Consider the following 12,722-nt stretch of genomic DNA (forward strand, 5'->3'; position numbering starts at 1 on the left):
TTTTTTTTTTTTTTTTTTTTTTTTTTTTTTTTTTCCTTTTAATCTCATCAGTTTCTGCACTAAAATTGTCAATATCACACAAAATGATACAGTGTAAGATTAGAGTCCAAAGATCGTTCAGCCAGTTACCAAGAACCCAGAAAAAATGTGCCTACCAAAACAAAATTCGTGTTGTTAACAGAGCTAAACTGTGCAAACTATCCTGTTGGCATTGTCCTAGTTACATAAGAAGAGGGGGGCAGTGTCATATTTGATGAACCTGTACACTTCTCAACTACAGAACAGGCAGCAAGAAAAGCAAGGCCATCTCTTTGAACCAACATTTGCAGCCGCTTTTGGAGATTCCTCTGAGCTCGATTCTTTTGGGGTCTGTGGGCATGAAGATGGCCGTGGTGATTCTGGCGTCCCCTCTTGCTTTGCATTCTCGAGATTTCCTCCCTTGAATGACATGCTTTTTCCTGCATCTCCTGTCAATCTTAAAATTTCGACATAAAAAACATTCAAATGTTTATTGAACTTCAGCTGCTATCAAGTGTTTTAATACTGTAGCTTCTCTCATTCATTTACAGTCTCAACTCAACCAATTAGTTTTGAAGAAAAATCTCAATGTTTAGAAGAACATAGAACACCAAAACCATTTTAGTTGATAAGGATTTGAGAATGCAGTAGCTTACATTGGAAACTGGAAAGATTTTGTGCTGCTTTCTGACTGAGGAGAAATGCTGGCTGACTGAGAAGACGACTCTGTTAGAGTGGAACCCGTCTTGCGTTGGTTTTCTGAGCTTTCTCTTATAACCTCCCTCATTGTTTCCGCAGCTCGTGCTTCAGTTACTGCCATATCACCGTCGGGATGGGTGCCTATCAATCCATAGTCTGAAGGCCTCATAGCCAAATGCTGGGATACGTCAAGGGCTGATTCACCAGGCCTATATAGCTCCCCTGATTTTCCCAGCCAACCCAATTGTTCTCTGGTAAAACTCATGTTTCCCATCTGAATGCTGAACAATGATTCATTTGAAGCAACACTCCATTCCATAGGCGCTGTAGATTTAGATCTAGAAAAGACCCGAGATGGAATTCTATATGAAATGGAAGTAGGATCATCAGTTCTATCCATGACTTGAATTGGAGGGTATTTAATAGCTGCCTCGCTGCCTGAGCCCAAGTCTATCCTATGCTTTGGAGTTACTGGTGTTCGTCGGTTGCTAGGCATAGAGCTGATGGTAACATCTTCATCACTGAAATCTACAACAAATCTGTTGAACTTCTCCATGCTTGGGGAGCTGGGATTGTTTGACAATAAGTTATCTGTAGCATCTCTTCCCTGTTTAAGCTTAATTTTATGTTTAGATTCAGATTCGAAGGACGAGGAAGTGGAAGAATAAGTTTGCAGATTTTTTCTACTTCCAAGATCGCCGGCTTCACCAGGTTTATTCAAATCTGGCTCCATAGCATTGCCATCTATGTACTTTCCAGGCCTTGGGTGTTCAATCAAATGATCATGCAGGGAAGATTCATCACCACTAATAACCTGAAAGTCATTGTTATCCAAAGAATCACTTGTACGACAAATGAAATCGCCGTTCCCAGTTACAATCAATTCAAAGGAGCTGTCAGTGGAGGAATAAGATGCCGAGGATAAGGAAGTGAGTAATTGACTTCTTGGAATAGACAGACCCACTTCGCCCGAATTGCTGATAGACTGTGTTTTAGATTCATCGGCCTCGATCCTTCGCCCAGATTCCATGGATAAAGATATCTGAATTATGTCCTCAGACACCACTTTTCAGTTTTCTTCGAGTCAGATGTAGCCTGAAGATTACCGCCTGTAAAATACAAGAAAATGAACCTTTACGCGACTCGATTATAACTGGTTCTATGATCTATCACGCCCTAATAGCATATTTAACAGAAACACGAAATGGATAACTTTCACCAGATCCATTTTATCGATGAACGATGGATCACATTGTGTTTAACAAAAGAAAATTGGAAGTTGGGGCTCTTAGGAATCCCGATTCTTCACAATGGTATGATATTTGTCCACTTTGAGCATAAGCTCCACAGTTTTATTTTGGACTTCTCCAAAATGTCTCGTACTAATGACCAATGGAGATGTATTCTTTACTTATAATCCCTTGATCATTCCTTAAATTAGTCAAGGTGGGACTCCCTCTCAACAATCTTTCCCTCGAGCCTATGTAACCCTTAAACAGTCTCTCTTTCATCATGGCTCGACTTCTTTCTCTGGAGCCTTCGAACAAAGTACACTTTTGCTCGATACTGGAGTCACTTTTTGACTACACCTTCGAGACTAGCAACTTCTTTATTCGACACTTGAAAATTCTATTGATATGACTAAAGTTAAGAGCATGACTCTAATACCATGTTAGGAATCACGACTCTCCACAATAGTTGATATTGTCTACTTTGAACATAAGTTCTAGTGACTTTACTTTGGGCTTCCCCAAAAGGTCTCATACTAATGGAGATGTATTCCTTACTTATAATCCCATGATTTGGCTACTTCCTCTCAACAATCCTCCAGCGATTCATCTACAATCGGAATTTAATCCCCAGCCAGGGAGATATTATTCAACGAATCTAGTACATGGAGATCTCTTGATGTAAGAGATTAGCTAAACAGTAAACAGTATAGTTTCAGCACGCATCATTCAACAGTCTAATGGATGGCAGCCACAATTGAAGAATTTCCCCAACCAGTAGCTACCCTAGCCCTAAATCGAGAGATCTCAATTTCTTAAACACTCTTCTAAATCGCGCAATAAAACTCAAAACCTAAACAGGAGAAAACAATATAAAAGCAAGAATCAGAGGATAAACGATACGTACGTCAAAGATATCCCAATCCCAAGTAGTGGAAAATGTAAAGTTCATAGAGACTGCCAGCCGGAGAGGTGGGAGAGAAGAGGCCTCCGACGGCCAGAAACAGCAGTCCCCGGCAACGACGCAGAGGGAGATTAATGATCGGGGAAAAGAAAAGAAAAGAAAAGAAAAGAGAACCAAATGCAGAAAATAATCCAATGGAATCGATCGAGGGTAGAGAGAGAGAGAGAGAGAAACAGAGAGAGAACGATGAAACAGAGAGAGAACGATGAAACAGAGAAGGGATGGAGGAAGAGAGAGAATTTAGGGGGGAAGAGAGAGAAAGAGAGTGAAGCTGGAAAATGGAGAGCGGGAAGGAAGTCATGAGGCGTCGCATTGTTTCAGCCGTTTCTTTCTCTTTGTTTCTCTTCCTAATAACCAACTTTTCCTCCCTTTCCCGCCCATTTCCCAACTGTTTTTTCCCCCTTTCTCCACTCAAAAAATTCAACATAAATTGAAATTTTATACAATATAATCAAAATAACATATCCGACCTTAAATTTTGAGTTGACTCGAGTTTAGGTCAACTCTAGAACCTAATGAGTAGTCGATTTATTTAACTTGTTCTAAATAACTATAATTAAGTTGATCGAAATCTGCATTTTTCTAATTTTCTAACACCTCGACGTGCGAGCTTGAAGGAAAAAAAGTTTATTACACGTGTTTATTTACTTTCATATAGGTAATTATGTTTTTTTTATACTACTATTAATTTAATATGAACACTATCTCGTGACTAATAGTTAACATTATTAATAGTAGAAAGTTTAATTGAATCGTGTCCAAAATTTAGATATCGTCGATACATATATAACTTAGTAGTTAAAATATTTTGTTATTTATTGTCGTGGTTGGTGTTTTTTACTCGAGTTAAAGCTATGCTTATGAACGTGTTAATTTTACGATATTATTTCGATAGGGTATATTTTATTAAGCATAATTCCATTTATTATCTACATTTCCTTTAGGGTAAATTTCATGGTAAAATTATAAATTATACAAATTTAGGGTACAAATTAGTAAAGTAAGAAAATTAGGGTGAAATTTATAATTTGTCGAAAGTTTTGAAATTCGCCTCCGAAGATATTTTTTCGTGTCGTTTTGTGCACCGTCATCGATCCATCTGACGGTCCGGATTTCTCCTGCTTCGCTCCATAAATTCTTTTTTTCACTTCTCATATTCGTTAAAAACCCCAGCTGTTCGCAAGTCATCCTAGGGTTTTAGCATCGCAACGAGAGAGAAGAAGAACAAGGTTCGTTCTCTAATTACCCGATCTTCTCTGTCTGCGATTTTCCATTACATGTTCTTTTGCCTTCTATATGTGCTTTGATGTTTGAATTACTTCCGAAATCGTTGAAAATGTTCGTATCAAGTGTGTTGGACTTTTGATTGATGATCTCTTACTATCCTCCGAGTTATTTTTCCGGTGTATTAGATTTAGGAACTGGAAGAAATGATAGCCGCAAATAAGCGATGAGTCTTGTCTCTTTCTCGTGTTACGTATTCGAGCTTTTCATCACGGCCTCTTTTTCGTTCGCGTCTTGTTTTGGTTACTGGCTTTGATTTTATATCTCAACATGTTATGGTATACGAACGAGTGTTGGTGGTAAGGATCATATTGTTGAGTTTGAAATGTTCTTATCAACCACCAAAATCGAGCTTATGCTCGTTGGCGCTTAAAGGGATACTTATGAACGTTATTACGTACACAAGTGCCGCATTTCACTCCTTGCGAGTGTTCTATTTTTTACCCTCTCCTGTTCTATTTTTTACCCTCTCCTGTTCAGTTGTTTTGTAGTATGTTCTGGTGATGAGTTTGTGAAGTGTGTTGCGACAGTGCTCTGTGTACTCTAATTTGTCGAAAATCAAAGTGGAACATAATTTTAGGCTAACGGAAAAGCTTTCATTGCTGCCTCTGATGTTGAATCTTCGCCACTAATCTCTTTCAGGGTGCTTCAAAATGGCTTTCCTAAGTAAGGTTGGAAATATACTGAGGCAGGGTGCAAATAAGAGGACTGGATTAAATTTTCAGGCGCCCAGCTTGTCTATCTTTCAAGCTGTACGATGGATGTCTTCAATGCAGAGTTCAAAAGTTTTTATCGGAGGTTCTATGTGATTTTTTTTTTTTTTTCTCTTTTAAGAACATGTTGACGCCAATTTCTTTTTCTTTATCTCGTATTCATATGCATGTTTATGATGACAGGTATTTCATACAGCACTGATGATCAAAGTCTGAGGGAAGCCTTTACTAAATACGGGGAAGTTATTGAAGGTATATCGCCATTCAACTGACTCATTTACAAGTTAAGTGTTGAAAACTATCTTAGAAGTATGTTCCCAATTACTATCATACCTTTACGCAACAAAAATGATATATTTAATAAACGCACTTTTGGAACCCGCATGGTCGGATCTGCCTGAGGAATTCTGTCCCTTTCAAATATTTTCTGAAATTATGGCCGAGCAGGTGGCCTTGGGGAGGGGTGGAGCTAGTGGATAGTGTCAAATCTGAAGTTTAGTAAAAATGTTGGTTTCCTTGTTTACCCTTCTTTTCTTTGCCCCCGTGACAGCTAGGGTCATTGTAGACCGCGAAACTGGAAGATCCAGAGGATTTGGATTTGTGACTTACACCTCTAGCGAGGAGGCCTCTAGTGCCATCCAGGCACTGGATGGACAGGTAATGATTCTGCTGTCAGCTTATTGTGATTAAAAAGGATAAAACATCATGTTATATTCATATGCCAAAGTATTCCATTGAGTTAATGCATCTCCGCATATAAAATGCTTCATGTCATTTGTCTGCTTTATTTCCTGTTTGACGATCGTGTCACTGTGTCAGTTGCATGAACATTGTATCTTATGAATGCATTATGAGAGCTTGAAATTGCGGAGATATTAAAGCTAATAGCAGAGGCCATTCTCTATAATATTCTCAACAATTAAATTGTGTACTAATGTGAAGTGTTCTAGGAGCTGTCACGTTGATTGGTTATTTATTCTCAAGTACATATATATGTATATGTATATTTCTGAATGTTGTGTGATTAAGGCGAGTTGTATATTGGAAACTTGTCCCAATTTCTGTTATAATGCTGGCAGTCACTACTCGTTCATGTTTTGGCACAGCTGTTCCTCTTTTATATTATCAAGGAAGCTGGCATCTTATGGTACAAAGTTAATTAAAAAATTTTAGGCAAAAAAATAAAAAAAGAGGAAAAAATAACGTTTCAAAGAAAGATGAGTGATTATGTTGATTGTAATTTGGAGGCTTGTTCCATCTCCAAATCTATGAGAATGAATCAAATTTGAAATTAACTGGCTAATTAATGGCTTAGTTTATTATTGTTGATTGATTAATGGCTTAGTTTATTATTGTTCACTTTTTCCCTTTCAAACAGGACCTTCATGGTCGTCGTGTGAGAGTGAATTATGCTAATGATAGAAGTCGTGGTATGGGTGGTGGCGGCTATGGCGGTGGCGGTGGTGGCTATGGTGGTGGCGGCTATGGTGGCGGTGGTGGTGGCTACGGTGGCGGTGGCGGTGGCTATGGTGGTGGCAGCTATGGTGGCGGCGGCGGTAGCTATGGTGGTGGCAGCTATGGCGGTGGTGGCTCTGGTGGTGGAGGCTATGGCGGTGAGAGTGGAGGAGGTTTTGGGTCAGGATTTAGTGCTGGAGACAACTATTCAAGCAGTTTTGGCAGTGGTAGCCAAGGAAGCGGAGGAAATTATGGTACAGGTGGGAATGATGCTGGCTCCAACGCTGCTAGCAATTTTGCTAGTGGAAACACATTCGGCAGTGGAACTAGCGCTGGTTTTGATACCAATGTCAGCAACGGTGGTGGCGACTATTTTGCCAACAGTGGGTCTGATGCAAGCTCTGGGTTTGGAGGATACACTGGCGGGGATCAATTTGGCAGCAACGAAGCTAACACCCTGAATGCATCCGGAGATCAAGGCCTAGGGGAGCAACTGGAAGGCAATGATAGGGATGAAGATGACAACGCAGACGACTTCGCTAAAAGAGCCTAATAAATCATATGCATTATCCACAGTAGCTTCATCGTATTTTTGGTTATTGCCATGTAGATTTTCGCTACATTCTCCTGTGTTGAACACATCTACTTTGTTTGTATGTTGGACTTGCCTCAATGATCTCTGAATTTCTCTATGCACTTTCAATTTAGTTTCTCAATGATAAATAAGTTTTGTCCGAGTACGATTAGGTACCATCCTCCTTTACCTTCTCTATTCTATCTCTTTTGAAGATAGAGCATTTTTGATAAGGGATGTTCTTTGGATGGGGCAGTACCATCTTACTAAGAATGCTTTGTTCTCCTTCTGAACTGCGTCATTATTATTGTCGGTGAAAATTTAAGTTAAGAGTTTTTTTTTGTAGCCAGGTTCTTCGGAGAAAATATCTCTATTTAGTCTGACCGAGCTGGCAGTTTGTACCGGAATGCAGGTAAAATTAGAAATCACATGAATAAAAAAGAAGCTCGTTGAAGAAAAGTAATAGTTGGTGGTATTATCGAGTCTTTTACACTAATGATTGATCAGTATAGGTAGGGGAGGTGAGTTCTTGTATGTGGTATTCCATTTTTTCTATCAATGAATCCCTCGTCGTCTTTATCCATTGAAAATAACCATCTTTGTGCATTTAGAACCACAGGAGAACCCATTCTGGTTTTCTCCACAATCTGCTTTATCAGCATCTCATCATCATAATCACTGCTTTCATCATCTACACCATTTGTCTGCTGACCCAGTGAGAAATGATCTTTCATTGTGCCAATCTTCTTGTGACAAACTTTCGTTTTCTCCTTAACAAGTACCCGACCGAGACTCATCGACCCATTTGTCCTCCCATTTGGGTATGAAAATGGACGACCATTAGTGGCGGTGTGGCTTTGCGGATGCTTGCCTTCATCAACTGGTGAAGGTGAATGCACAAGCTCGTCTTCGGAGTTGTCCATATCGATCAACTCATGATATGCCTCATTGTAGGCATCCAGAGCTTCTCCTGATAAGTTCATATCAAGAGGTTGAGAAGTTAGACTTTCTTCACTGGATGAATGTAGCATTTCACTTTGGGTGAATTCTTTCCTTGAATCGATCTGCTCGGCTTCGATGCATTGAAGTCTACTCTCACTGTCCTCAAGGGCTATTTCGAGCTCTCTCACACGCGCTTCAAGCCTTGATTGGATGACTTCGTGTAGTCGCACACTAAGCTCCCAAGGGGGAACCGTGTAGTTGCCCGAGGAAGTAATCTCACTTGCTTCTTGATTTTGCTGAAACTTAGGATTTAGATCATTCATCATGTCAGCCCACAACACACCTTCAGAGAAATCTTCTGTGATTTCTTGATCAAGCTGCAAAATGAAATTGCTCTATATTAACACAAAACAATGAGTAGTAGTACTATTCTATCTCAGAAGGAAAAGAAGAAAGATAAACGCTCAAGGACTTCAACACTATCAATCTAATACCTCCTCTTCAAGACCCTGGCAAGAATAAGAAGACACATGTACGCTGACTACAACACAGCCAAACATTTGAACTCAGAGAACAAACCTATATTCAAACGAGCAAAATACACAACTTGTGAGATCCCCCGTCGGTTGGGGAGGAGAACCAAACATTTTTTATAAGGGTGTGTGAAAACCTCTTCCTAGCAAACGCATTTTAAAAACCTTGAGGTGAAGCCCAAAAAGGACAATATCTGCTAGTGGTGGGCTTCGATCGTTACAAATGGTATCAGAGCCAAACACCGAGCAAGGTGCCGGCGAAGAGACTGAGCCTTGAAGGGGGGTGGACATGAGGCGATGTGCCAGCAAGGACACTGGCCCCGAAGGAGGGTGGATTGGGGTGTCTCACATCGATTGGAGAAGGGAACAAGTGCCAGCGAGGACACTGGGCCCCGAAGGGGGTAGATTGTGAGATTCCAGAACGAAGCATTCTTTATAAGGGTGTGGAAACCTCTTCATAGCAGCGCGTTTTAAAAACCTTGAGAGCCCGAAAGGAAAAGCCAAAGAGGACAATATTTGCAAGTGGTGGGCTTGAGCCGTTACACAACTCACAAGGAGTATCCACAAGAACAACTTTCAATTATATACTTAGTTTGGAAAAAGAAAAAGAAGACTGCAGAGAAACAATGAAATCATGTGTAAACACACAAAGCAGAAATGTTCAACAAAAAACGCCAGGGTTCGTATTCATTCACATGCTTAATGATGCAATCAATAGACACGATTACCTCATGAAGATCATAAAATCCTTTATCCGTACTCGACGTATCGATATTTAGTCCCAACCTCTGAAGTTCTGCTTCAAGCTCAGCTTCAATTTTACTCAGAGATTCTGATCCCTCTTCAGCACTCTGTATGAATAATTCCTTATCAGATTTAGCTGAAGGAACAAGCTTCTGTTCTTTCATACTGAACAAAGAATTCTCGGATATGCCAAGTGATTCACAGTTCTCATTTGAAAGCTCCTTGACTGTCAGAAGAGTATCCCTCATCTCAAGCTCCTCTTGTAGATCTTGGACCAAGTTCTCAGTATCCTTTAATAACTCTTTGAGCTCGTCTATTTCACGCTTTTTCGCCATGAAAGATGATATTAAGCCGATCGAAATCCTGAGATAGAATAGAATCACTTGATCTGGTGACCAAAATAAAACTAAATTTAGGCACAATTTGTGAAATGGTAACCAATTAAGAATGCTGATGATGAACACCAAGAAATAATCAAAAGCTTTACAAATACCAATAGCCCATACTTGGATCATCATAACATTACAATGGCTCAGAACAATCCTTCAAGCAACCTGCTATAAAATTTTGAGACCTAAAGAGGTTTACGTTCGGAGCAACTCGCCTAAGACTCTTATAATTCTAACAGTTATAAGACGTTTATTTCTAAGTTACCGAGTCGATTCTTGATAGAAACGAAATAATATTCTATTAAGCAAATAATTTAGTGAAACCATGGAGTTATCTCATTCAAGTTCACCTTTTGCACGGGCGAGCTTCTCGTTGTGCATTTGACTGGCACTGCTTGCTCCACATTGTCTTCCTCCTCCGTTGATGTTTAGCATCTCAGCGGTCTTCAAAGACTGTCTTTTTGGAAGCAAAGGTATCCCATACACATCTTTGTTCTTTTCAGTAAAAGGCTCTTTATAGAAGTTACTTGCATCCAGATCAACCTGAACACAAAAAGAATCTCTAACATCCTTGCCGATCCGGGTTCCATCTTTTACAACGAACCGCCTGATAGTTGATTTAGACGCTGACTGAAACGAATGTAGGATATACTCTTCCATTTCAATATGTTCCTCGTAGAGATCAGACAGCACACAACTTTCTAGTGAACTAAGCGGTCGAATAAATCTCCGATTTGAATGTTTATGTCTAAGAGGACCTATTTTCGATATAGTAGGCCAAAAACAGCTCAGTTCACTAGAAGATGAACAAGGTAGCTGATCAGTCATATGATCATTCAAATAGCTCAATGATAATTCTAGTGGAAAATTGGACACGGGAAGACCATCATAGTCCCTGTAATTCCCCAAATTTTCTGTCTTTTCGAAATCTAAACCACTAGTAGAAGCCACATTGAATCGACTCCGAACAGAATCTCTCCCATTTGAAACCTCTCGATCAGCAGCAAGAATATCTCCATGTGTTTTTGTTTTTTGTTCTGCTCGGTGGAAGCGATGATCCATAGATCCTACTTCCTCATTAGCAGACATCTGATACGAACTACTCTCATCTCCCAACAGTTTCTGCCAATACTTAGCTAAATATCCAGCACCAGCGGCAGTTGCAGCTACCCAAAAGTTCATTTCAGCACGCTCCCTTCGACAGACAAACGATGCAAACCAAATTCCAAAATGCTAATCTTCCCTTTTGTTCTAACTCCCATAATCAGACACAAGAGACGCCAATGTCCATCAATACAGCAAGCCCAATTCTTCCCAAGATTACATTCAGTAAACCACACTAGCAAGTCCCATTTCCACATAAAATCAACTTGATACTCAGAAGGGGTACCTGGGCGACATCTTAACCGTGAAAGTAACAAGCCAGCAGCCTCGAACACGAGATGAAACAGACTTCAGTTTCTTGGCAGCAAGAACTAACAGTGTAAATTACTCCTAAACCTAGAAGAAACAAACGATCTGACAATGAGCAGACGGAAGGACTGAACAGAACAAATATAAAGCCAGAGGCCGCAATTACTTCACAACCTCTAGACAATTAACGTGCATCAAAGAAACAATCAACAGCACCGAGAAGCCATTTGTTAGTAGACGTCCAATTTTAACAATACACAATCGAAAGCAGCTCAAAAATAAGAAAAAAAAAAAACAGAAAAACCCACAACCCACCAACAAAGAGGAAAAACTCTCAACCCCCAACAGACGGTTCGTGCAAATCAAGAAAGAAATACCCATTGGAGAACAGCCCCTCTGCCGCAGAACCCATCAACGGAATTGCAAATTCCCATAATCAACAGAATGAACACGAAGCTGACAAAATGGTAGAAGAAGCTTGAAGAACAGGGTGAAAAAATGGGGTAGAAGAAGCTTGAAGAACAGGGTGAAAAAATGGGTCTAGAAAATTGTGATTCCGAACGAGATCGAAAAATCAGGAGGTCCCAGACCAGCGAAACAATGTGAGCTTTTGAAGGTGTCGTTATCGTCGCCGCCACGGTTGTTGGAATGGCTCGGAAGATTAAGACCCGCTGCTCCGTTATCTACTAAGGTAACCAAGGGCCAGTATACAAGTACATGTACAAATTATAAATTTCCTTTTCCGGATTTATAAAAAAAATCTATTAAACAATTATCTATTTTTCTTTTTATTTAAATAACGTAATTGTTTATTATTGACTTAGATTAGTTATAATGATTAAAAAAAAAAACCTAATTTTTTCTTTCAAAATATTTGTTTAAGAAAATAACATTATTAATTTTTTAGGCTAATTTATAAAAATTAATTATGTAAATAATTTTAACATCTTCTATATTCTTAAAATAATATCGATTTTTAAAATAAAATTAATTATTACAAAAAAATAATTTTTATACCATATTTAGAAGGCCACTTCATAATACTTGGTGGATTTTTCTGAATTTCACCGTTTCCAATCCAAACATTAGCAAATAAAGTGAATGTTCCTTCCCAATCCAATAAATAAATAAATAAATAAATAAATAATAATTTAAAGATGAGATGTTATTATTATAAACTATTTATATATTAAGACAATGCCACAAATAGAATTTTCTAAATACAATCATAAAAGATGATCTCAAAATATATTGAAAAAAAATTCATAATTTCTTGAAATATTTTATGATGAATTAATATAATAATTATATATAAAGAAAGTGTATATTAGAAGTGATAAAAATATAATAATTGGCGGGAAATGGACCGACAATTACAAAAAGGGCATTGGTTTTTTTGGAAAGGGAGTAAAAATGAAGGGTTAAAAAAGGAAAAAAAGGTGCTAATTAGGCAAACAGATGACTGATTAAGAAGCAAACCTACCTTTTATAAACTTTATTGATTTAGAAAGAGGATTTGAAAATGATTAAGTTTAAAGTTCGATCATTTCTAATCATTCAAATGTTACTTTTTAATAGATTTTTATATTTTTAATTAAATAGAGACAATTCGATTTTACGTATCAATTTTGTTAGTGTACTTTTAAATCGATTTTTGTCTATCATATAATTTAACGGAATTAAGCCGATCTCAACTAATACGGTTTAAATTAATTGAATAATAAAACAATTTACATAGTGTTTTTTTTTTTTTTTTTTTTAACAA

The 12,722-nt window shown here is 38.4% G+C and overlaps 3 protein-coding genes across 6 annotated transcripts in view; 1 reads left to right on the forward strand and 2 right to left on the reverse strand.

Moving 5' to 3' along the window:
• Positions 1-81: 81 nt before the first annotated feature.
• LOC111430064 lies at positions 82-3,070 on the reverse strand. Of its 2 annotated transcripts, none has more exons than XM_023066198.1 (3): positions 2,854-3,070; positions 675-1,826; positions 82-467 (listed from the first exon to the last, which is right to left on the reverse strand). In XM_023066198.1, exons 2-3 carry the CDS (start codon positions 1,745-1,747, stop codon positions 275-277), a joined length of 1,266 nt encoding a protein of 421 aa, XP_022921966.1. In that variant the 5' UTR covers positions 1,748-1,826; positions 2,854-3,070; the 3' UTR covers positions 82-274. The 2 variants fall into 2 exon arrangements, with proteins under 2 accessions (XP_022921966.1, XP_022921965.1); XM_023066197.1 differs by having other exon boundaries at positions 82-475.
• A 965-nt stretch (positions 3,071-4,035) lies between these two features.
• LOC111430026 (glycine-rich RNA-binding protein 3, mitochondrial-like) lies at positions 4,036-7,115 on the forward strand. The gene is made up of 5 exons (XM_023066134.1): positions 4,036-4,139; positions 4,837-4,992; positions 5,091-5,159; positions 5,458-5,564; positions 6,286-7,115. The coding sequence occupies exons 2-5, from the start codon at positions 4,848-4,850 to the stop codon at positions 6,913-6,915; spliced, it is 951 nt and encodes a 316-aa protein (XP_022921902.1). The 5' UTR covers positions 4,036-4,139; positions 4,837-4,847; the 3' UTR covers positions 6,916-7,115.
• A 246-nt stretch (positions 7,116-7,361) lies between these two features.
• Positions 7,362-12,722, reverse strand: part of LOC111430091 — a 9,588-nt gene continuing 4,227 nt past the window's right edge. Inside the window, exons 1-4 of one of the 3 annotated variants that reach the window (XM_023066242.1) lie at positions 11,335-11,638; positions 9,895-11,044; positions 9,140-9,543; positions 7,362-8,255 (exon numbers count right to left, since the gene is read on the reverse strand). In XM_023066242.1, coding sequence (XP_022922010.1) covers positions 7,440-8,255; positions 9,140-9,543; positions 9,895-10,726 — 2,052 coding nt within the window. In that variant the 5' untranslated portion in view covers positions 10,727-11,044; positions 11,335-11,638 and the 3' untranslated portion in view covers positions 7,362-7,439. Of the gene's footprint in view, positions 8,256-9,139; positions 9,544-9,894; positions 11,045-11,272; positions 11,639-12,722 lie in introns of those variants that run through there. The other 2 variants (XM_023066241.1, XM_023066243.1) reach the window with 2 other exon arrangements.

Source organism: Cucurbita moschata, unplaced genomic scaffold, assembly GCF_002738365.1.
Source record: "Cucurbita moschata cultivar Rifu unplaced genomic scaffold, Cmos_1.0 Cmo_Scf00032, whole genome shotgun sequence".
Taxonomy (NCBI): domain Eukaryota; kingdom Viridiplantae; phylum Streptophyta; class Magnoliopsida; order Cucurbitales; family Cucurbitaceae; genus Cucurbita; species Cucurbita moschata.

Coding starts and splice junctions, on each gene's coding strand:
- LOC111430064 (XM_023066197.1), bottom strand. CDS start 1,747: ATGGAATCTGGGCGAAGGATCGAGGCCGATGAATCTAAAACACAGTCT. Junction 476..674: donor AAATCTTTCCAGTTTCCAAT/GTAAGCTACTGC, acceptor CGAAATTTTAAG/ATTGACAGGAGATGCAGGAA.
- LOC111430026 (XM_023066134.1), top strand. CDS start 4,848: ATGGCTTTCCTAAGTAAGGTTGGAAATATACTGAGGCAGGGTGCAAAT. Junction 4,993..5,090: donor TTCAAAAGTTTTTATCGGAG/GTTCTATGTGAT, acceptor TTATGATGACAG/GTATTTCATACAGCACTGAT. Junction 5,160..5,457: donor ATACGGGGAAGTTATTGAAG/GTATATCGCCAT, acceptor CCCCCGTGACAG/CTAGGGTCATTGTAGACCGC.